General features: G+C 46.5%; 1 protein-coding gene and 1 pseudogene across 2 annotated transcripts in view; both read left to right on the top strand.

Annotated features, from left to right (window-relative positions):
• The window catches only part of NQO2 (N-ribosyldihydronicotinamide:quinone dehydrogenase 2), a 27,599-nt gene extending 11,727 nt beyond the window's left edge, over positions 1 to 15,872 (top strand). For both annotated transcript variants that reach the window (XM_006161682.3, XM_006161683.3), the window contains exons 3-7: positions 1,303 to 1,467; positions 6,190 to 6,320; positions 9,228 to 9,341; positions 11,487 to 11,588; positions 15,299 to 15,872. In XM_006161682.3, coding sequence (XP_006161744.1) covers positions 1,303 to 1,467; positions 6,190 to 6,320; positions 9,228 to 9,341; positions 11,487 to 11,588; positions 15,299 to 15,475 — 689 coding nt within the window. In that variant the 3' untranslated portion in view covers positions 15,476 to 15,872. The remainder of the gene's footprint in view (positions 1 to 1,302; positions 1,468 to 6,189; positions 6,321 to 9,227; positions 9,342 to 11,486; positions 11,589 to 15,298) is intronic.
• Positions 15,873 to 21,965: 6,093 nt separating this feature from the next.
• LOC102471087 (mortality factor 4-like protein 1) overlaps positions 21,966 to 24,048 on the top strand; it is an 8,804-nt pseudogene continuing 6,721 nt past the window's right edge.

Here is a 24,048-nt window from a genome sequence, read left to right on the forward strand (position 1 = left end):
TGCGTGGGGGTACTAAAGGTAGAACAGGTTTTTTTTTTTTTTTTTTTTTTTTTTTTTCACAGAGGCACATGTATGTGTGCCAAAGAGAGAAAGAGGCAGGGAGGAAGCACCCCCAACTGGGCCTTGTCACGCCACCATCCTTTTCTCTCCATTTCTCCGTCTTGTCAGGATCTGGGGAACACATGTACACATACCTGGCATATTGCCACCAGGGCTGGGATGCAGGCCATGTTGGCCCAGTGGGTCCAGCGCCCTCTGTACACTGTTTAACCACTGAGCTCTAGGCCGGACCTTAGCATAGGTTTTTAAAGGATTCAGTGGTATTGGTTTTGAGGTGACGTCATTTGGCCCTTTGTATTTTGCATACTAGTGAATTTACATTGATGAGCTACGATCTGTCTTGATTCAAAATTGTTTATTATTTTAAAGCTGTCAGGCCAGGTGGTGGCACAGTGGTAATGTAGCCAGACCCACATGGGAGAGGTCTTGGGTTCATGTCCTGGGACCCCTCTGAACACGCTGGGCTTGTGTATGTGTGTGTGGTAATGTGGGCCGGCCGAGACTAGGGGTGGATCATGGCATGAAGACCTTGTTAGAGCTGCCTGTCTCTGTCTCTTTTTATCTTGGTTTCCCTTTCATGAAGACATAAATAAACTTTAAAAAAAATAAGTCTGCCTCCCAAGGAAAAGTTTAGTCGTTCTTGGGGCTAGCAAATGGTATCAAAGTTAAGGTGGCTGGATCCTACGTGGCTGACTGCATCGTTTGAGTCCTGGACCCCAAGGCTTGAAAAACATGCCAGGTGTGTGTATGTGTGTGCCTGCCCAAGATCCTAAGAAAAAAATGGAAAAGGGATTGCAGCATGGCCATCCCCCCTGGGGGGGTGATTTCTCATTCTCTCTCTCTCTCTCTCTCTCTCTCTCTCTTTCTCCCTCTAGCAAGCACACATGCCCTATATCAAAGTAAAAAAAAAAATTGGTAGTTGGTAGTTCTCGGTTTCTATTGCAATGATGCACCAAAACATTTTTTAATCATTATTTTTCATTTTTATTTTATTATTAAGTTTTAAAAAATTTGCCATAGGACTCATGCACGTCACCAGAGAAAGAAAAAGAGAGAGGGAAAGTGAGAAAGCAAGCCTCCAGGTCTGGGACTCAGCAGTCCACCACCTGTGAGTCCAACGCCTTAACTACCACGCCACCTGCTGGCCCCCAGATACACCTAAACTTTTCACTCTGAGTCTTCAGCAAACTTTGACAAAGAGGAATTGCTCTTCGAGAGGAATCCTGTCTCCTCCTGCTGCAGGTAAGAAAGTGCTCATCGTCTACGCTCACCAAGAGCCCAAGTCTTTCAATGGGTCCTTGAAGAAAGTGGCCGTGGACGAGTTGAAGAAGCAGGGCTGCATAGTCACCGTGTCCGATTTATATGCCATGGACTTCGAGCCGAGGGCCACAAGGAAAGATATCACTGGTGAGTCACGGGCTGAGTGCTGCTGGAAAACAGAACAAAACTTTCTTCTTCGCATTTCTTAATTTTCAAAATGTCTTAAAAAGCTAATCATTGCTCAAAATATACAAGTGCAGGTTTAAAGAGTCTACAGTGCGAGTAGATCCCCACTCCTGTCCACTAGTTACCCAGTTCCTTGGCTTCGGGTAGCCAGCATTACCAGCTTCCTCTACATCCTTCCTGTGTAGTCGGTACTAGATAAAAATGACAAGGGTATTCTCCATTTCCCTCTGCCTTTTTTTTTTTTTAATTGTTTAATTTTGCTCATTGTCATTATTTCTTTTTTTTTTTTTCCTTCAAAGTTGACCAGAGAGAGAGACAATGAGAGAAAAGGAAAATGAGAAAGCAAGCTGCCAGGTCTGGGACTCGAACCATGGTCAGCCATATGGGAGTCCAGCTGCTTTAACCACCATGCTACCTACTGGCCCCACCCCTCTGCTTTTTACAAAAACAGGAGCACATTATACTCACTTATATTTGCACATTGCTTTGGTTTTTACTGTTGTGAAGTAGTCATTGTACAACGGTGCTATTTTCTTTTCTTTTCTTTTTTTTTTTTTGGAGAGATTTTCACTGTAGGGCGCGTGCACTCGCCAGACAGACAGAGACATAGAGACAGAAAGTGAGAAATCACCCCCCAGGGGGGATGGTCACGCCACAATCCCTTCTCCTCCATTCTCCTCTCGGGATCTTGGGTACGTATGCACACGCGCCCGGCGTGAGTTTTAAGCCACCGGGTCCAGGACACGAACCGCGGTCGACTATGTGGGAGTCCAGCGACATAGCCATTATGCTAACTGCTGGTTCCCGCGGTGCTATTTTCTAAAGAGCCCCTGTGGAAAAGGGCATTTTAGGCCACTCCTATTCTTTTGCTGTTATAAACAATGCTAGAAAATGCTGGAATAAATAATCATGGCTATATGTGTTTTTCTATACACAGAAGTGTAGTTTTTAAAAATATTTTTTGAGAGATTTTTGCATAGGCCACATGTATTCGCCAGAGAAACAGACAGAAAGCAAAAAATTACCCCCCCAGGGGGGTGGTCACAATGCAGTCCCTTCTCCTCCATTCTTCTCTCGGAATTTGGGGCACACATGCAACGTCTGGCATGAGGTTCAAGCTGCCAGGTCCGGGACTCGAACCACAGTCAGCCATGTGGAAGTCCAGCAATGTAGACATTATACCATCTGCTGGTCCCAGGTATGTGCATTTTTTTATTTTCATAGCTAGCATCAAGGTGCTTTCTATAAATGTGCCCATTCGTACTCCACCAGCGCTCTTCATTTCATATCACCAACAGTGTTAACGATTTGTTGAGAAGTGTCCATCTGACAGAGTTCTAATTTATCCTTTTCTCGTTTATGACTCATTTAGTACCATTTTTTTTTTTTTTGGAGAGGTTTTTGTTATGGGGTGCGTGCACTCGCCAGAAAGAGAGAGAGAGACAGGGAGACAGAAAGCGAGGAATCACCCCCCAAGGGGAATGGCCATGCCGCAATCCCTTCTCCATTCTCCTCTCGGGATCTTGGGCACGCATGCACACGCGCCTGGCGTGAGTTTAAGCCACCGGGTCCGGGACGCGTACCACGGTCGACTACGTGGGAGTCCAGTGACATAGCCATTACGCTAACTGCTGGTCCCAGTACCTTTTTTTTTTTTTTAAAGGAGGTTTTTGCTATAGAACATGTGTGCTTGCCAGAGAGAGACAGAGACAGTGAGAGGAAAAGTGATAAATCTCTCTCTCTCTCTCACACACACACACACACACACACACTGCAATCCCTTCTCCTCCATTCTCCTCTTGAGATCTTGGGCACGTGCGTACACTGCATGATTTTCCAGCCACTGGGTTTGGGACTCAAACCATAGTGGGCCACATGGTAGTCCAGCAATATAACTACTATGCCACCTGCTGACCCAAGGGTTAGTATCTTAATATTTTATATTGCACTTCTTTATATGATTGGTTTAATAAAATATTAAGTATTTTTCCTGTGAATTATTTGCTCATATCCCTGTTCATTTTTCTATTAGGTTGTTGGTCTTTTTCTTCCTGATTTTTAAGAGGTTTTGAATATCTTTATATTCAAAAATAAGCCAGTAGTGTGAGATACAAATTGCAAATATTTTTAACCTGATTTTTTAATTTTAATTGGGTTTTGCTTGTAGTTGTTTTTGTCGCAGGATTTTATTTGCTTTTACTTGGTCGATGTTTGATTTGTCTTTTTTTCTTTCCCCTGTGACCTTCTGATTTTATGTGATACTTATAAAAACTCTGAGATTTAAAAAGAAAAAGGTTTCTTCTAGTATTCGACAGGTTCCACTTTTTAAATTTAAATAGTTTATGTTTCCAATTTACTTTGGTGTATGATGTGAGGTAGGGGTCCGGTTCTTTTCCCAAGTACCTGCCTAGTTGTCTTCTCACTATTCATTACCTGATCCAGCTATTTGCCTCTAATTTAAAATGCCACCATCGCTGTGACCTAGATTCCCGTATGTTTGATTCTGTTCTGCTTTTCTGTTCTGTTTTTCTTCCTATTTATTCATGACCACATGGCTTTATTGGTTTTGGCAAATAATGTAATTTACTAATCCGATAAAGCTAGAACATCCTCGTTTCCTTTATTTTTGCTAGCTCTTCTTACCGAAATGAGCTTTCTGTATTCAAAAACCTGATGGGACTTTCATTAAGAACCTGTTAAATGAGGGACCATCAGGTGGCATGGTGGTTAAGGCCCTGGACTTCCCGCATGGCCTACCGCAGTTCAAGTCCCAGACCTGGTGGCTTAAAAGATCACACCGGCATGTGTGCGTGTGTGTGCATGCCCACAATCCCGACAGGAGAATGAGGAACCTGTTAAATTAATAGATGACCTTTTGTGGTGATGATTTTATTTATTTATTTTTAAATTTTCAGTGGACATGTGTGCTCACCAGAAACAGAAAGAGAGAGAGAGATTGAGAAAGCACCCTCTGTGATTGGGGCATGGTCTTGCCTCACTCTTTTTTCTTCCATTTCTCCATCCCACACGGTTTGGGGGCACACTCACACACACACGTGCATCATCTGGTATGTTTTTCAACCTCTGGGGCCAGGATTCAAACCCCCGTCAGCCATGACATATCCAGCTCCCTACGTACAGGGCTTAACCACTGCACTACAGCGCCAGCCCTCAAATCTTCCTACCCGAGAGAATGGTGTGGCTCGTCACTTGCTTATGACTTCTTTTATGACCCCGGTTTATTTAGAAGGTTTCGTCATACAGATTGCTTAATGCTAACTGCGTCCGCCCTGTGAGAGGGCTGTTCGGTGTGTGTCTGTGTGTGGGGCACTGCTCAATTTCTTACTGCTGCTTAGACTTTTCAGCTGATTGTCCGGGGCTTTCCAAATACACACTCGTCTTCCACACGTGATGGTAACTTCACCTCCTCTTTCCCCAGTTCCCTTGTTTGGAATTGTGCCAATCAGATCTCCAGAATCAACATTAAGTACCAGGCAAGAGCTGACATTCTCATTTTTTTTTTTTTTTTTAATAATAAATCAACCACCTATTTTCTCTTAATGAACAGCCGAGCAGGGACTAGAACAGAGAACGCAGAGATAAGCAGCCACTCATGTTGAAGTGAATAAAGTAACACGCACTTAAGGCAACGAATAGTTGTAAGTGGAGTGACCTCAGGGTGCGAAATCCAAGCCCCTGTTCACATATACTTCAGTCCTGCACCACCCAGAGGCTAGGAAGCTCGGCCTTTCAGTGCGGCTCACTGTAAATCTTGTCCTAAATGTCAGCAGAAGCACGTGTCTGTGAATCGTTCTGAAGCTCCCTAACTACAGACGTGAAGGGCCCGGAGGGGTCACAGTACTGCACAGTGAGGTGCCCAGACCCCGATAACCTCCCTGGTCCAGCAAAGCCTTGTACCCTCAGCACGTCCCCTCTTCCAGTTCCCTGAAAAGACAGGATTTTATACATAGAAGCACTCAGGGTGTACTTTTTGGGTGAAAAAGCAAATACAAGTAGGTTAAATAACAGGAAGCAAAGACCACACAAATTTTTTTTAAAAGAATTATTTATTTATTTAATTCGATTTGTTGTTATTGTAAATTTGACCAAAGAGAGAAGGGGAATGTGAGAAAGCAAACCACCAGGTCCGGGACTCAAACTGCAGTCAGCCATATGGGAGTCCAGTGCCTTTAACCACCACGTCACCTGCTGGCCCCAATGTTTTTGATCACAGATCTGTCAGAGGGCTGCTGGGCCAGTCCTCATCTTGGTGTTCCTTGATCGGCTTTGCAGACTCCTCTCTGGTTACAGTGTGGCATCGTGGACCGCACCTGAGCCTCGGGTGGTCCCACTTCTGTCACTCAAGTCCTGTGTAGCACTGAGCAACTCACCTCTCCCCTGTTAAGCCTCGTTTCCGCTCTGGTAGATTGGGTACTACCCAGGTCTCATGGGTAGTAAGACAGGGGACATGTGAGGGAACAGCACCTGCTGGGTAGGCAGTGCTCCGTGAGGGCCCCCAGGCCTTTCTCTGTCCGTGGCCCCATGGCCTGACTCCTGGTCAGGTCTCAGCAGATGTCTTTGACTTGCTTCGTGGGGTCCAGGTAGACCTGGAACTAAAGGGCTGGCCGGACAGGCTGTGGTCCTCACGGGGAATGAGAACATCTGGCTTCCTCCTACCCCCAGGTGCTCTCTCTAATCCTGAGGTCTTCAATTACGGGGTGGAAGCCTATGAAGCCTGCAAGAAGAGAAATCTGACCAGCGACATCATTGAGGAGCAGAAGAAGGTTCAGGAAGCTGATCTGGTGATATTTCAGGTACATCTTCCCTCTAATGTGTTGAGCCAGATTCAAATTACCTACAGACTGCAAATACTGAGTTCGGGCTACCAGAAGGGGTGTCAGTGTTTTTAGCACACTCGCACCCTTGTTGGGTATTACAGTGCTCATTCACACACTCTTCTTAGATGGAGAAAGATATACATACGTAGCTAATATTACTCACTCAAAATTCTGACCCCTGAGTAAATACAAGGGGATTTCAAAAAGTTTGTGGAAGAACGGAATTGAAGTACAAGTTTATCTTTTTTTTTTTTTTTGGAGAGATTTTTGCTATAGGATGCATGTTCTCACCAGAAAGACAGAGAGACAGAGAAACAGAAAGCAAGACATCACCCCCCCCAGGGGGTCTGGCCACGCCATAATCCCTTCTCCTCCATTCTCCTCTTGGGATCTTGGGCACGCAGGCACATGCACCCAGTGTGAGTTTAAGCCACGGGTCTGAGACTCGAACCACAGTTGACTACATGGGAGTCCAGCGACATAGCCATTATGCCAACTGCTGGTCCCAGGAGTTTATCTTGATGCAAAAAAAAAAAAAAAATTGAAATCTGGGCATAGTTTTTTTTATAACACATGCATTTCCTGTGAACTTTTTTTAAAAAACGGATTTTTGCTATAGGGTGCGTGCACTTGGTGGAGAGACAGAAAGACAGAGAGAAAGCAAGAAATCACCGCCTCCCCTGGGGGGAGGGGTCTGGCTACACCACATCCCTTCTCCTCCGTTCTCTTGGGATTTTGGGCACACACATGCACCCAGCTTGAGTTTAAGCTGCTAGGTCTGGGACTCGAACCATGGTCAACTATGTGGGAGCCCAGCGACATAACCATTATGCCATCTGCTGGCCCCACATTTTCTATGAAAATTTTAAAGACCACCAGGTCCAGCGGAAAAAGCCTTCGATCTTGTGTGTGGGGGGTCTTTAAAATTTTCATAGAAGATGTGTTCCCTTTGCTTTCATTTTCCTCTTGTCCCCACCCTAGACTGTTGGGGCCACTTGCCAACCCTCTACACAGGGTTTTTGGGTAATTCAGGCAGTTCTGACCTTAAGTAGCCTGGTTCATCGGGAGGAGCATCTGTTGCTTCCACCTGCCCCCGCCCTGCACCTTCCCTGTATTTGATCACAAACTGTCCCACTAAGGTGGTGCCACTGCAGAAAGAACCAGCCTCCAGGAGCGCCAGCCTCTAAGGCAGCCTCTGCACGCCAGCGGGTGTGCGCTCAGACCCGCGCCCGAGAGCCTGGCAGCGTAGTAAACTCACGTATCTGGGGAACTGTTGAGAAACTGAGAGAAACCCAAGTCAGACACGAGAGAAGTGGGAATTGACTACGAGGGCTCTGGCCACTTGGGTCTCCTGGGCCCCAAGGACAGCCGTGACTGAGCTTCAGGGACAGACACCGAGCGCCCGGGTACCTCTGCTCCCGTCCTCAGCTCCCATCTACTCCCACTGCACGCCAGGGACTGCATTCCCTGGACTGAGATCTTCCTAGCAAGGGATCAGTTGGTCATGTCATCTCTGTTTTCCAACCCTGCTTGGGGAGGGGAGTGGGTAAGAGAATGAGACCACTGTTCTCATAGTGGGTGCTAAGCACACCACAGAGGTGCAGGGAGGACTATGTGCCCACTTCCCAGGCTCAATAACACGTCCAAAATGGGAAGGTTCCCAGAGCCTTTATAGAAGAAGCCCACATGTGCAGGAAGAGGGTCCGCCTCAATCCTCCCCAGCTTGGCTCTGTGCATCCCTTCCTCACACCGTCTATTTCTTTCCTGGGCTGCTGCTGTGGTGACTGCAAGATGTCCTTCCATTCCTGGGTGGACCCAAGGCCTTAGACCAAGTGACTGTGGTTTATCATCCACACGTCAGTAATCATGCCAGGATGGATGGGCCTCTCAAGACTGTCCCAGCAGGAAAGCAGGGCCCGTGGTCCCAGCAGAGCCACGCCCCACTCTCGCTCTTCTTTGACTGCAGGGAGCTGCTCCTCCTTTCTCCCACCTCCCCCACTCTGGTACCTGGGGGGCCGGAGTAAGTGAAGGCCTGTCTTTCTAAAATAATCTTCCTTTTTTTTTTTCCTCTGCATTTCATGTCTTTTCTTCCCCCTCCTTCCCCCTTTTCCTGGTACTTTGCCCAGGGAGTTTGGGTTGTAAATTTATTGTTTTCATTCCACACTAGAAGTTTCATTCAGCACCACACCATGGTCATCAGAGCCCTCCACTCTGCATTTCCTCCATAGCGTAGCACCGAATTCTTGCCACGGTGCTGTGAGCCAGAAGCGACGAGTAAGCCTATTTGGCCGGTCAGGAAGAGGAAGCACAGAGAGGTCAAATCCCTTGCCAACATCCCACAGCAGTAGGTTACAAGCTGGGATCTCAGGGTCAAGTCCTGAGTTGGCTTATATTGAAAGTCCTCGAAACATGGAGTCCCCTTCACGGGTGCCATCATTGGATGTAGGGTAGGGCTTCTGTGGGAAGCAGAGTGGCTGGGGGAGCTCTCGGTGCTGGAATGCAGAGTCCAGGCACAAGGCCTTAGCACCAATGTCTACAGATGGTTAGCGCCCAGCCCCGTCTGACGCCCAGGTGCTCACAAGTGCTCACAGCTCACCGACCGCAGCCTTGGGAAGGGCGGGCTCTTCCACACCTCTCCTCATGCCCCTTTCATTTGGCTCAGTCACCCGGACCACTGCCTCAAATTCAGTCTCAAGCAGAGACCTAGCACCCTCCCTGCCTTCCCAGGGCCAGAAGCAGGGCTGTCACAGGGGGACAGGAGTGGGTCACCCACCCCTGCCCAGCCACCTGGGATGAGGACAGTGAGATTCACCCCGAGTCACCAGGTAGACTGAGATGTGAACCCCAAGCCCAGCTGCAGCATGGCTCCCCTGTCGCCCCCAGTTCCCGCTGTACTGGTTCAGCGTGCCGGCTATCCTGAAGGGCTGGATGGACAGGGTGCTATGCCAAGGCTTCGCCTTCGACCTCCCGGGGTTCTACGACTCCGGCTTTCTGAAGGTACGTGCTCCGGGGAAGGGTAGGGATCACTGCAGTGGGGAGCAGGGGCATCTCCCCAGTTACGTCGCTGATTGTGTACACGTGGGAGGGGTGGGGGAGAGAAGGCACCCCCAGTGAGGTGTACTCACACCGCACTTCCTCCCCCACTTCTCCGTCCTGTGGGGGTTTGGGGCATACAACGCATGTGCCCAGCATGTTATCCAAGACTCTGGGGCTGGGACTTGAGCCGTGGTCAGCCACGTGGGATCCCGCTCCCTTAACCATTGGGCTGCGGGGCCAGCCCTGCCTTTTTTTTCCCAGCAGTATTGACTGAGCACCTGTTATGTACAAAATACCGTGTCCTGTACACAGACGTGAAAAGCATCATTTCTGAAGTCATGGAATTGTTTCTTTTCTTTCTTTCTTTCTTTCTTTCTTTTTTTTTTTTTTTGAGAGGTTTTTGGCTATAGGGCATGCACGCTTGCCAGAAAGACAGAGAGAAACAGAGAGACAGAAAGTGAGAAATCACCCCCCAGGGGGGATGGCCACAATCCCTTCTCCTCCATTCTCCTCTCGGGATCTTGGGCGCACACGTGCCTGGCGTGAGTTTAAGCCACCAGGTTCGGGACTTGAACTGTAGTTGACTACATGGGAGTTCAGCGACATAGCCATTACGCTAACTGCTGGTCCCAGGAATTGTTTCTTTTTAAATATATCTTTTTAATTTGTTTAAGTTTGTTTATTTCTTCCGTGAGTAGGAGAGAGAGAGAAGCACCCTTACCAGGGTCTCACCGCTACCCCTCCAGGCTTTCCCAGCCATCCAGGGTCACGGTGCACACACCTGGTGTGTACAGGTTCACCCAGGAACCAAACGCTGATCCTTCCTGTGGCTTCCAGGGTTACAGAGCTTTGAGCCCACTGTGCCCCTGAGGCCAAGCCTGTAGTCACAGCCTTTTGTTTCCAGGGGAGACAGGTGTATCCGCAGCAGTGGCAGAGAACGGGCTGGGGTGGGTGGCAGCTGGAGGGTGCAGTGGACAACTTGACATGGGCACCTGGCCTCAGCCTCGGCTCCAGAGAGGGCCTCGATCCATGGTGTAGAGTCCAGCCTCGCCTTGCGCCGGCTTTGTCTGAGTTCATGCCTGTGGGTGAAACAACACACCTGGTTGCTATGAAATGATTTTTTTCTTTTTTTAGAGAGGTTTTTTTCTTTTTTTTTTTTTTGTTTTGTTTTTTGTTTGTTTGTTTGCTTGTTTGGCTATAGGGCGCGAGTGTTCACCAAAAAGACAGACAGAGACAAGAAATCACCCCCCAGGGGTGGCCATGCCACAGTCCCTACTCCATTCTCCTCTCGGGATCTTGGGTATGCACGCATACGTGCCTGGTGTGAGTTTAAGCCACAGGGTCCAGGACTCGAACTACATGGTCGACTACATGGGAGTCCAGAGCCATAGCCATTACGCCAACTGCTGGTCCTGCTATGAAATGATTTTATTGAATTCTTTTTTGTTTGGAGAGGTTTTTGTTGTAGGGAGCGTGCGCTAGCCAGAGAAACAGAGAGAGACAGAGAGACAGAAAGTGAGAAATCACCCCCCAGGGGGGATGGCCACGCCACAATCCCTTCTCCATTCTCCTCTCAGGATCTTGGGCATGCACGCACATGTGCCTGGCTTGAGTTTAAGCCACCAGGTCTGGGACTTGATCCTCAGGGGACTACATGGGGGTCCAGCAACATAGCCATTAAGCCAACTGCTGGTCCCACGATTTTTTGAATTCTAAAAGCCTGAGAATTAAGTGCATATGAGAAAAACAGACCAAGTGACCAAAAGCTTTCTTGGACCGCAAATGACACCCCCTCTTCCTGGGGGCTCCTCCACACTGTGGTCAGCACTTCAGTCACGTCCATCCGCCATCGCATCACGGAGCCCCAGTGTCCCTCTGAGGTCTGGGCGTGTTCGAGCTTTCACGTTCACTTGGTCTCCTTGCTCTGATCAGCCGTGAGTTGTCACCACTGGTGGGCTGGCCGGAGATGAGAGTGGTATCACACCTGTCCCCCCCGGGAGGGGCCTGAACTCACATCCTGGAGCCAGGAACCTTGTAAAGGAGTCACATTAGCCTTCCCTTCCTCTTCTGGAGCCCACCCCAATGTGTTTGCCGTCTCTCCCGCAGGGAAAGTTGGCCCTCCTGTCGTTGACCACAGGGGGCACCGCTGAGATGTACAGCAAAGCCGGAGTCAGCGGGGACTTCCGGTACTTCCTGTGGCCGCTCCAGGTAAGCAGGCCCCCAGGGCTTCCTCTGCACTGGGCCACCCCACACACACACGTGTATACACACACACACACACCCTCTGCGCTGGGCCACCCCACACGCACACGTGTACACAAGCACACACACCCACACCCCAGTTTGACTCCACCTGGATACACAAAATGGTAACATCTTGCCCTTTTTATTTGTTCTTGGTTTTTGCTATAGGGCACGTGCACTTTCAGGAGAGAGACAGAGAGAGAAAGTGAGAAATTACCCCCCAGAGGGATTGCATCCCGCGCTGCAGTCCCCTTCCCTCCATTCTCCTGTAAGGATTCTGGGCATGTACCCACACGCGCCCAGCATGTTATTCAAGCCACTGGGTCTAGGACTTGAACCACAGTTGGCCATTGGGATCCATCACCTTAACCACCACACCACCCGTTGGCCCAGTCCTTTTCAATTTTTATTCTTATGGCTTCCGGTATCATTTGGAAGCTAAAGCCAAACCTGGTTAGCCTGACATCTGCCTGATTAGCTGTGTGTGAGAGACGGGCTTAGGGAGGCTCAGAGGTGCCAGTGTGGACTGTCCACACCCCTCAGGTAGTACCAGATGAAGGCTCATGACCTTTGGAGTCTGACCAGAGGCACTCGAGGTCCTATATTCCAGTCACTCTCACACTGGCTTTTGCCAGCTCTCTGTCACCCCACTGCCACCACACACAACACCTAGGAACCAGCCTGTGCCCTCTTCCAGTACCCAGGAATCGGGGCTTCCCATCTGTCCAGCACCAGGTCCCTCCGCGGCCTCCTTCCCAGTGGACCCGTGTTGCTTGTGCATGCACCCCTGGGCCCGAGGGGTAGCCATCTGCCAAGGGGAAGGCCATGGGCAGAGGAGGTGCAAGTGGGTCGGAGCCTCCACGTGGGGAATGTCCCCTAAGAGGGACAGAGCTGGGGGCAGGGAGGGGAGGGAGCAGGCTCCAGGGCAGGGACTGCAAAACCTAACCAGGTCTTCAGCCCTTCTAGGTTGTTAGGGAGGGGCTTGGTGATTCGGAGTTCACTAGGATGTAGGGACTGTCCCTCTTCCTTGGTTCCTCTCCGGGTTCACGGTCCTTGCTCATCTGTCTTTTGGGGGTTGGGTTCTTTTTTGCATTTATTTATTAATGTTCTTTATATATCAACGAAATTAATCCTTTTGTGTCTTTACAAAACATTGAGCATTTTCTTTGTCTAGATGGTGCACCTTTCTTTCTTTCTTTCTTTCTTTCTTTATTTAGAAGAGGTTTTTGCTGTAGGGTGCATGCACTCACCTGAAAGACAGAGAGAGACAGAAAGCAAAAAATCATGCCCCAGTGGGGGGTGGCTACACCATAGTCCCTTCTCCTCTATTCTCCTCTTCAGATCTTGGGCACGCATGCACACGCGCCCAGCGTGAGTTTAAGCCACCAGGTCCAGGACTCGTACTGCGGTCGACTACGTGGGAGTCCAGCGATGTAGCCATTATGCCATCTGCTGGTCCTGGTGTACCTTTATTTTTAAGTCCATTCCTTGTCTTTGTTGTTGTTCACTGTTATAGATAGAACTTCATCTTCAGTGACATCTTTTAAAAGTTTTCTGTATTTACAAAGATTGTTCATTTCTGATTACTTTTTCACCCAGACCATTTGCTGATACCTGCTACTGGTCATAATTGTTTATCAGCTGGTTTGCAGCCATAAAGCCACGCTGTCTAAGGAACCAATGTAACAATGTGGAAAGTGGTGTGCGGTCATCTGCTGCTGGCGAGGCAGCCAGGGCGAGGGTGGGGGTCTCAAGAGCAGTGACTCAGGACTGAGTGTGATAGTTCTGGGGGGAAAAAGCAGTTGTCCTCTTTTTTTTCTTTTTAATAACAATTTTATTGTAATTTCTACTTTATTTATAATAGTTGTGTATCTTTCTAGGCTATAGTGTGATTTTTCAAAACGTGTTTGAAACGAGAACCTAGTGGTTCCAATCGGTGGCGTTCCACTGGAGGAATGATCATTCACAGCCTCAACTTCCTTCTCCACAGGACAACTGATCTCTTGTGTCACTAGCCAAGCTTCAATTCTTCTTGGTTCTTAAAAACTTTTACTTTTTTTTCAGTTTGCAAAAGGACGTATTATCACAAGAAATGAAACAATGTGAACAATAAAAAAAAAGAAAGTTAATTCTCTGAATCCTCTTGCAGAAATAATCACTTCTAATAATTTTATTCATTTTCTTATACCCACATTTAATCTTAGATACAGAATTTTTTTATTAGGTTTGTTATTCTTTTACCTAAATCGTATACACAAATCCTGCTTTAAATTTGTTCTTTTCAGGCCAGTCTTGTAGCTTAATAGTTAAGGGAGCTGGAAGCCATGTTGCCAATTGCATAGTTCCTGTCCTGGGGCCCAGTGGCTTGGAAAACCATGCTGGGCACATGTGTGTATACCTAAAATCCCAACAAGATAGAGAATTGGAGACGGAATTGCAGTGCAACCACACCCCATGGCGGGATGCTTTCTCTCTCCTCCTCTGTCTCTGTTTCTCCATCTTTCTGTTGAACACACATACCCTCTAACAATGAAAAAAAAAATGTCATTTTCATTTAAGAAATATCTTGGAACATTATAGTGGCACATTATAGCTAGAATAACCTCATTCAAGAATACTCCATAGTATAAATGTATCACAACTTGCCTAGTCATTCAGAATTGTAGTGTTTAGTGTGTGAATCAGGAGCAAAGATTACAGATAATCTCAGTTCTAAAAATAGAGTTTGGAAATTCCATCTGCCCCAAGTTTTTCACCTGATTTACAAAGCCCCACATCCTAAGACTATAGATGTTGCCAGAAAACAGATGGCCGAAGGAAGAAAACACAGCACCCTGGAGAAGTAGGAGAACTTTTTTTTTTAAGTTTTATTTCTTTTTATTTCTATTTCTTTTATACATTCAATCATGTTACTTAGCTTACAAAGGGAATATTCCAACCTGATATTATGCTAGCGGACGGGGAGGAGTTTTCCCCCCTCCCCCCCAGGGAGAGCTTCAGCAGGCTAAGGGTATCCTATCAGGAAGAAGAAGCTCAAAGTTTAAAGAAGAAAGGATCAGATAAGGGTGTCTGGCTTTTTAAGGTTGCTTTTATCACTTCAAAGGGGGAAAGGCAGAGACTTAGCAGAGACCTGGGAAATGTTCATAATTACTGGCCTTGGGCTATTGTGAGTTCCCCACTTCTCCACACCATGAAGAGGTGTGGTCAGGAGAGGCCTGCTGTGGGCCTCAGTACAGCCACCCACGTCATAGGGACTTGCAGTTATTTTCATGTATCTTGTTGAAATAAGATTTTTTTTTTTTTTTGGAGAGATTTTCGCTATAGGGCGCGTGCGCTCACCAGACAGACAGAGAGAGACATAGAGACAGAAAGCGAGAAATCACCCCCCAGGGGGGATGGTCACGCCGCAATCCCTTCTCCTCCATTCTCCTCTCGGGATCTTGGGCACGCACGCACACGCGCCCGGCGTGAGTTCTAAGCCACCGGGTCCGGGACACGAACCGCGGTCGACTACATGGGAGTCCAGCGACATAGCCATTACGCTAACTGCTGGTTCCCGAAATAAGGTTTTTTTGAAGGTTCATTTCAAAGCATTTCCCCCCGTAATCACTGACCGGAATGGTGCATGAAAGGTGTGGTTTCTGATCAGTTCCTTTTTTCCCTCGTGGCTTTAGCATGGCGCCTTGCACTTCTGTGGATTTCAAGTCCTCTCCCCTCAGATCAGTTTTGCTCCTGAGACCGCGTCAGAAGAGGAAAGAAAAGGGATGGTGGCTTCGTGGGCTCAGCGCCTGAAGACCATCTGGAAGGAAGAGCCCATCCACTGCACATCCCCTTGGTACTTTGGGCAGTAATGCTCGGTCCACATGCACATCCCACGAGCAACGCTAGCAGACCCAAGCACACGCAATGGGAAGGTGGGGCCATCACAAGATAGCATCGCAGCTGAGCAAACTGGGGACTGTTAATGATGTACATGAATGAGTACCTTCCAATCAAATATTCCAACGATAAGCTAGTCATGTTGAATTCTCTCCTGACCAATCGTTACTCACCCACGTGATTTCCTTAATACACACTGCCCAATTTACAGTGATTTAGCTTAGGATTTCTCAGTCTTATGGTGTGCTTATTGGTATGGAACCCCATCATAAGTCAAGGAGCTTCTGGACTTCTAATAGTTTTGACTTAAAACTTTTCAACTTTTTGATGGGTTTACCAGGGTATTAAATGCATTTTTGACTTACGTGATTTATGACTCGATTTATTGGGAAATAACCCTATCGGAAGTAGGGGAGTATCCATATCTATCTAATATCTTCCTATCTCCCCTATGTTCAAACTTCATGACAGTTTTTCTTTCAGAGAGTCCTCTGGGCATGGAGCTGGGTTGTTAGGGTTTTTTGGTTTGTTTGCTTTTAGTTCATGACTCAGCTTGAGGGTTTTTGTTTTTTCATAGGGAAGTTTAATCTATTCATAACTATTGTTTTAATGCTGTATTTGGACATATTTCTTCCATCTTCTTTATTTTGAACTTGCATTATGACTCCGATATTTTTTTGGAGAGGTTTTTGCTATAGGGCGTGTGTGCTTGCCAGAGAGACAGAGACAGAGAGACAGAAAGCGAGAAATCACCCCCCAAAGGGGATGACCACGCTGCAATCCCTTCTCCTCCATTCTCCTCTCAGGATCTTGGGCACACATGCACACGCGCCTGGCGTAGTTTAAGCCACCAGATCCGGGACTCGAACTGTGGTCGACTACATGGGAGTCCAGCGATATAGCCATTACGCCAACTGCTGATCCCAACTCTGATATTTTAATTGAAGAGCCAGTATATGTAAAATCAGTTAAGTGCTGTGACAATGAAAATTTCAAGGCATTAGTGTGATGGCATCCACGGCCGTGCACACCTTCCAGTAATGACCCTGAAGCGTAAACACCTACAGATGAAGGAATCTCCCAAGAAACAAGTTTAAAGGCTTGGATATCACCATTATCGTATCATCATCATCTTCCTCATTGCCCTCACTCCTGAGACAGAGCTGCTACCTGTGTTCAAGGGTCCTCCTTCCTTAAACCTGCCAACACCACCCACTGACGGCCTCTCCTTACTCCAACAGCTTCTCACTGGAACCATCCCTGTCGCCCTGCCTCCTGTCCGAATTGTTATTGTCGTACTGCTTTTCATCTACATGTTCTTCATCTTCCTTTTCACCTACATCATTGTCCTCCTCCTCTTCAGCAGCTTCTAAATATTTTTTCATCCGTATTTTTTAATTCTCTTTTTCATCTGACTCATCAAAAGCTTTTCTTTTCTTTTCTTTTTTTTTTTTTTAACCATAGGGTATATGTGCTCACTGAAGAGAGACAGAGGCAGAGAGGAAAAGTGAGAAATTACCCCCCGATGGGGGGGATGACTGTGCTGTCATCCCCTCTCCTCCAGTCTCCTCTCAGGATTTTGGGCATGCACATACACACTCCTAGCATGATTTTCAAGCCACCAGGTCTAGGGCTCAAACTGGTTGGCCATGTGAGAGTCCAGCACCTTAATCACCATACCACTTGCTGGCCCCTCATTAAAAGCTTTTTCAGGGCCAGCTGGTAGCATGATAGTCAACGTCATTGGATTCCACATGGCCAACTGTGCAGTTCAACTCCTGGACCCAGTGGCTTAAACACTCCCAGCACATGTGTGTGCATGCTCCAAATCCTGAAAGGAGAGAGAAATGGAGAAGAAGGGATTGAGGCATGACTTCCTCACTTTCCTTCTATCTCTCTGATGAGCGCAAGTACCCTCTGGGCTTTTTTGTTTTAATTTTTAAAATCTTTTCATATGTATATCTTCTTCCAAATCTCCACACTGCCCTGAACCTCCCTCATCAAACACTTTCTTGGAGCCACTATCTTCACCAACAGCTGGCCCCGGGCCTTAAATTCTTTCATTCAGAGACCTCTCACAGTAATGCCAAAGTAGAAGGTGGAGGGGCCGGCAGGTGGCATGGTGGTTAAGGGCACTGGACCTGGCAACTTTTCTCACTTTCCCTCTCTGTCACTCTATCCTTCTCTGGTCAAATTAAAATAAAAAAATTAAATTAAATTAAAAATTAGAAGGTGGCTAGCATCTCCACAATCATGTCTGGAGGCTAATCAGACACAAACACATTCATGTTTCTGTGTTCTGCAACAGGAAGCCTTTTTCCTTTCCTCCTTTCAGAATCACTGCGTGGGAGTGTTTCCTTGTAGAGGTTTCTCAGCAAGGAAATCTTGCCACCTTGCAGATTTGCAATGGAGCAATGCACCATCATCGAGAATATGTAATTGGCCTGTCATGTAGCTGTGAAATTTTCTTTTTTTTAATTTTATTTATTCATTTATTTATTTTCATTTGACCTGAGAGAGACACAGGGACAGAGAAGGAAAGTGAGAAAGCAAGACACCTATTTAAGGACTTGAACTGTGGTCAGCCACGTGGGAGTGTCCAGCACCTTAACCACCATGCCACCTGCAATGATCTCGGGAAACCACACCTTCTTATCTAGGGGCATCGGCCAGCAGCTGCCAGGAAGACTGGTTTCTTTCACGGGATTCCTCCGGGGGCCTCTGTCCTTGGTGTCTCTGCAGGATTGTTGCATTTGCAGCAGCTCTTCAAATGCATCCTCCTAGCCTAGCCAGTATTTCGCGTGTTTTCTTTCCGCTCGTCTTCCTGGCCTCTACGCCTCCAATCAAGGTCAAGGAAGGCCTGTCCTCTTTGCATTTTCACTCGCCCTGCTTGCTTTTGTGGTAGTGCTTCCTGAGCATGCCCTGCCCTGCTGATTTTTGGTTTGTTTGTGGGGGTTTTTTTAAGTGGCTTATGTTTCCATAAAAGAAGTGTCAGGACTTTCGGAGAAGTTCCAGCAGCTCAGAGGGGTGTGTAGAGCCCAGAGGAGAAGGGAGTAAGTGCAGCCTCAAAGGAAGGAAAAGAAGACCCCTAGAATGGAGACCAAATGGAGATACTGCGGGGGAACGCATGGCATATGACCCGTTCACTGGTGGGGATGGTGCGGGAATCGTGGGACCACCTAGTCCAATTCTAGGCAACCTTCCATCTGACAGATGTGTGCTCAGGTTATTTTGTTTTTCCTCTACTGAAAAATACTACACCGGACAAGGCTAGTGGGCTTGAGATCCCTTGGGTTCCACCCCTACAAGGCGCTTGCATGGCACGGTATTAATTGGCTCAGAACTGCTGAGATCAACCCAGCAGTAAACAGCAAGAGCTCTGAACACAGACCTTTGGACTCTGCAGGGGAGTTCACAGGGAGAGAAAGAGAAAACTAAGCTGGGCCCCAGCTCGACACAGACCCAATGTTTTGTGGGTCAGAGATTCTTTTGCAGTGTCTGGTGAGGTTGACAACTCTGCTGAGACTTTCATTCCCTGCTCTGTGGCAGACAGGATATGCTGAAAAGCCCTCCTGCAGCAAAACTTCTAGATGACTGATAATGACCACAAACACACTTCGTTCCTCGCGTTTGTCACTTTCAGTCGACACATGGTGGTACGTACGTAGGGGGTACGGTGTGATTTTTTTTTCAGTACATGCGTACAACGTGTAGTGATCAAATCAGAACAGTAACCGCATTCTTCATCTCCAACATTCACCATTCCTTTGTGCTGTGAGCATGCAATGTCAAATTCTAGTTATTTAAACATATACAGCAATGGGACCGGCAGATGACATGGTGGATAAAGCACAGGATTCCCACATGGTTGACTTCATAGTTCAAGTCCCGGACTTGGTGGGTTGAAAATCACACCAGGGATGGGACCAGCAGGTGGCATGGTGGTTAAGGTGCTGGATATTCCCACATGGCCAACCACAGCTCGAGTCCCAGACCTGGTGGCTTGCTTTCTCACTTTCCCTTTCTCTCGCTCTCTGTGTCTCTCTCTGGTCAAATTAAAATAAATGAATGGGTGCTCGACTTCTTAAAAAAGAAAAAGAAAATCACACCAGGAGGGCTGGCAGGTGGTATGGTGGTTAAGGGTGCTCGACTTCCCCATGGCTGACTGCTTGCTGTTTGAGTCCTAGACCTGGCAACTTGCTTTCTCACTTTCTTTCTCTTTCCTCTCTCTCTCTGTCCCTCTCTGGTCAAATTTAAATAAATAAATAAATAAATAAATAAATAAATAAAGTTAAATAAAATATTTTTTTTAAAAAAAGTTAAAAAGAAAAAAAGAAGATCACACCAGGCGCAGTGTACCTGCCCAAAATCCAAGGAGGAGAACAGAGAAGAAGGGATTGCAGTGTGGCCATTCCCCCTGGGAGTCATTTCTCACTTTCTCTCTCTCTCTGTCTCTCGCCAGCAAGCACACGGGCCCTATGACAAAAACCTAAAATTAAAAACTACTATTACTCGACTGTGCTCTAATACCCTTGAACTCATTCTTCTTGCCTAACTGTAATTTTATAGCTGTTAACCAAGCTCTCCCTAACCTTCCCTTCCATCTATGTACATCCTTCCACTCCCTACTTCTATACTATCACATTTTTAGTTCCTACAAATGAGTGAAAATATGCAGTATTTGTCAATCTGACCCGGCCGTTGTCAGAAGAAGACACACAAATGGTCAAGAAGAATTGAAAAATGCTCTTCACTGACCACCAGGGAAATGTACATCAAAACCACAATAAGGAATTACCTTTTATCCCAGTTAAGACAGCTATTACAAAAACAAAGGCCGACAAGTGCTGGTGAAGATGCAGAGAAAGGGACATTTCGTGCACTGTTAGACTGTAAATTAATACAGCAGTGATAGAAAACAATAAACTGGATTCCTCGCTAAACTAAAGATAGAACTGCCATATGGTCCAGTAATCCCCATCACTGGGTAAATGCACAAAGGAAAGAGAATCCGTGTGTCAAAGATAGAGCTGCACTTCCATGCTGAATTGCGAATTGTAAATTGCATCACTATTGGAGCCAGCAGGTGGCATGGTGGTTAGGGCACTGGACTCCCATATGGTCAGTTGTGGTTCAAACCCTGCACCTGGTGGCTTGCTTTCTCATTCTCTCTCTCTCTCTCTCTCTCTCTCTCTCTCTCTCTGTGTGTGTGTGTGTGTGTGTGTGTGTGTGTGTTTGTCTGATAAACACATATGCTCTATAGAAAATTAAAAATAATTATAATAATAAAGCTAAATAATTTTAAAAATTTTATCACTGTTTTCAATGGTCACAATATGGAATCAGTCTAAATGTCCATAAATAAGAGTGCTGTGCTGGGAACCAGCAGTTAGCATAATGGCTATGTCGCTGGACTCCCACATAGTCAACCATGGTTCACATCCTGAACCCGGTGGCTTAAAACTCACGCCGGGCGCGTGTGTGTGCGTGCCCAAGATCCCGAGAGGAGAATGGAGGAGAAGGGATTGCAGCGTGACCATCGAATAGTGAAAAAAATCTCTCCAAAAAAAAGAGTGCTGTGCTTTCATGGACCTCTTCTTCTTCTTTTTTTTTTTGAGAGATTTTCACTGTAGGGCGCGTGCGCTCGCCAGACAGACAGAGAGAGACATAGAGACAGAAAGCGAGAAATCACCCCCCAGGGGGGATGGTCACGCCGCAATCCCTTCTCCTCCATTCTCCTCTCGGGATCTTGGGCACGCACGCACACGCGCCCGGCGTGAGTTTTAAGCCACCGGGTCCGTGAGGACAAAAAGTCTGACTACTTTTCCTATTTTCCAAAATCTTTTCAAAAGGGACTGGGGAAGTCATGCCCACAAACGTTAACAGACCATTTATTTTCTATTAACAGGATTCTTCCTACCTCCTGTTCCTGGCATAGTATCTTTGAGATGTATATTTCAATCCATTATAGTATATTCTTTTGCTTATCTCTTCCCAAGACAGAACTTCCTTTTCCTTGAGCTGTAGATTAAGCCTTTCTTTAACTAATCTTTTCCCAAGACACAGATCTTCCCTTCCAATCACCAACCTAAGAATTGTGGAACCCACCTATAGCCTACAAGCCACTGCTTCCACATGTCCCGCCTTTTTGGGCCAGACCAATGGAAGATCTCTTCACTAAATTTTGTCTGTCAATCTCACAAACAAATAAAAGGAAACTGTGTACATGACCACCCTGAAAGGCATGCATGTCTCTTCTCTGGGCCTAGGTCACTCATATTTGGCTTGGAAATAAACCACATTGAGTTTTAATCATTAATTTTCATAGTTGGTTATTTTTCCATCGACAAGAGATAAGCAAGTAAAATATTTTATACATTACAGTGGTTGGAATAAAAATTGGGAGCAATGGGTTCCAGAGAGCAGAGTTGGACACCAATCTGCAGAAACAGTGAGAACTTCTAAAAGCCAATCAGGAGCAGTATGCGGAGGGCGAGATGAGAGGGGCTGCCCCGGGAAAGAAGACATCTGGTCTGCAACAGAAAAATGGCAAAGTGAAAACAAAAAAGAACAAACAGAAAACACCAGAGAATGGGGATGGTGGCAATGCCGGTGAGACACCTCAGCTTCCTCGGAAGAAAGGGGCTCGGGTAGATCCTACTGTTGAAAATGAGGAGACATTCATGAACAGAGTTGAAGATCCTGAAAACCATGGCTTGTTGATGACTGGGACTTCATTACCAGGCAAAAACAGCTCTTTTATCTTCCTGCTAAGAATGTGGCTTTCATTCTGGAGGATTATGCAAATTGTAAGAAATCTCAAGGAAATACTGATAATAAGGAATATGCTGTGAATTAAGTGGCAGGGGTGAAAGAATACTTCACCATCATGTTGGGCTCTCAGCTACTCTACAAGTTGGAGAGACCACAGAATGCTGAGATCCTTGCAGATCACCCTGATGAGCCCATGTCCCAGATCTGTGGAGCTCCTCATCTCCTGAGATTGTTTGTATGGATTGCTGCGATGTTGGCCCGTACACCTCTTGATGAGAAGAGCCTTGCTTTATTACTAAATTATCTTCACGATTTCCTAAAGTACCTGGCAAAGAATTCCGCAACTTCATTTAGTGCCAGTGATGATGAAGTGGCTCCCCCTGAGTACCATCGGAAAACTGTGAGTAAGAAGCTCACTCGCTCACCTATGTTTGGATCTCTGTAAACACATTTTTATTCTTAGTCCTTCTCTTGTACAAACGGTGTACTTTGAAGGTGTTGGTGTACAACAGAATTGATGTTTGTTTCTGTTTGATTTTTTGATTTTTTGGGGGGGAGAGGTTTTTTTTTGTTTTTTTTTTTTTGCTGTAGGGCGCATGTGCTCGCCAGCCAGCCAGAGAGAGACAGAAAGATAGAAAGTGAGAAATCACCCTCCTGGGGGGATGACCACGCCGCAATCCCATCTCCTCCATTCTCCCTCGGGATCTTGGGCACACACGCACACACACCCAGCGTGAATTTTAAGCCACTAGGTCCGAGACTCGAACCGCAGTCGGCTACATAAGCATTCAGTGACATAGCCATTACGTTAACTGCTGGTTCCTGTTTCTGTTTGATTTTAAACAGAGAAAATAAGACAGGTTCAGCTCCTTTTTTCTTTTCTTTCTTTTCGTTTCAAAGTGGCTACCGGTGAATTCAATGATGGACTGCAGAGACATGCTGTAGAGTATTTAATTGCCTAGTTGACAAAGCTGCTTTGAATTCTGGTGGTTCTATTCCTTTGACACTATGCACTTTTATGATATGTGTTAATGCTATATGACAAAATGCTCTGATTCCTAGTGCCAAAGGTTCTATTCAGTGGCTATAACTCAACACACAGCCATTTGTGCTCCTTTTTGGGTTTTTAACGGTGCTTAAAGTAAAGAGTCCATCCTTTGCAAGTCATCCATGTTGTTCCTTAGGCATTATCTTCACTCAAATTGTTGAAGAATAGTGACTTGTTTCATGGTTTTGTATTTGTGTCTAATGCACATCTTAACTTGATAGATGTAATGCATTGTGTAGCTACAGTTTTCTGAAGTTGATCTTTTAGGAATTGTTTTTCAGATCTTCAATCAATTTTTTCTTTAAATTTCAAAAAAAAAAAAAACAAAACAAAAAAAGAGCTGCACCTTTGGAGACCACGAAGGCTCTGAACTATCCAGGGCATGCCCGTGGCAGCCAGTGTGTATCCATGAGGCCCTACAGGACTCAATAGTGATCCCAGACAGTTGGGTCAGCACACCAGTGCTAGTGGGTAGATCTCACCTTCCAATTCATTTGCTTCCTGAGTTTGGGAAGCAGAATCCCTAAGAAGAAAACCCTCGAGTTACTGTGTAATTTAGGGCAGAAGAGTGAATCCCAGCTACTGGGAATTTAGGGATGCATAGGATTAACAAGAAGAAAATATAGGCTTTGTACCTCAAACCAGTGTGACAGGTGTCTCCAGGCACACTTGACGTTGGCTGACTGTTCAAAGTGCCATTGCATGAGCACAGTGGCAGGTGGG

The sequence above is a fragment of the Tupaia chinensis genome, unplaced genomic scaffold (assembly GCF_000334495.1).
Source record: "Tupaia chinensis unplaced genomic scaffold, TupChi_1.0 Scaffold138812_1, whole genome shotgun sequence".
NCBI lineage: Eukaryota > Metazoa > Chordata > Mammalia > Scandentia > Tupaiidae > Tupaia > Tupaia belangeri.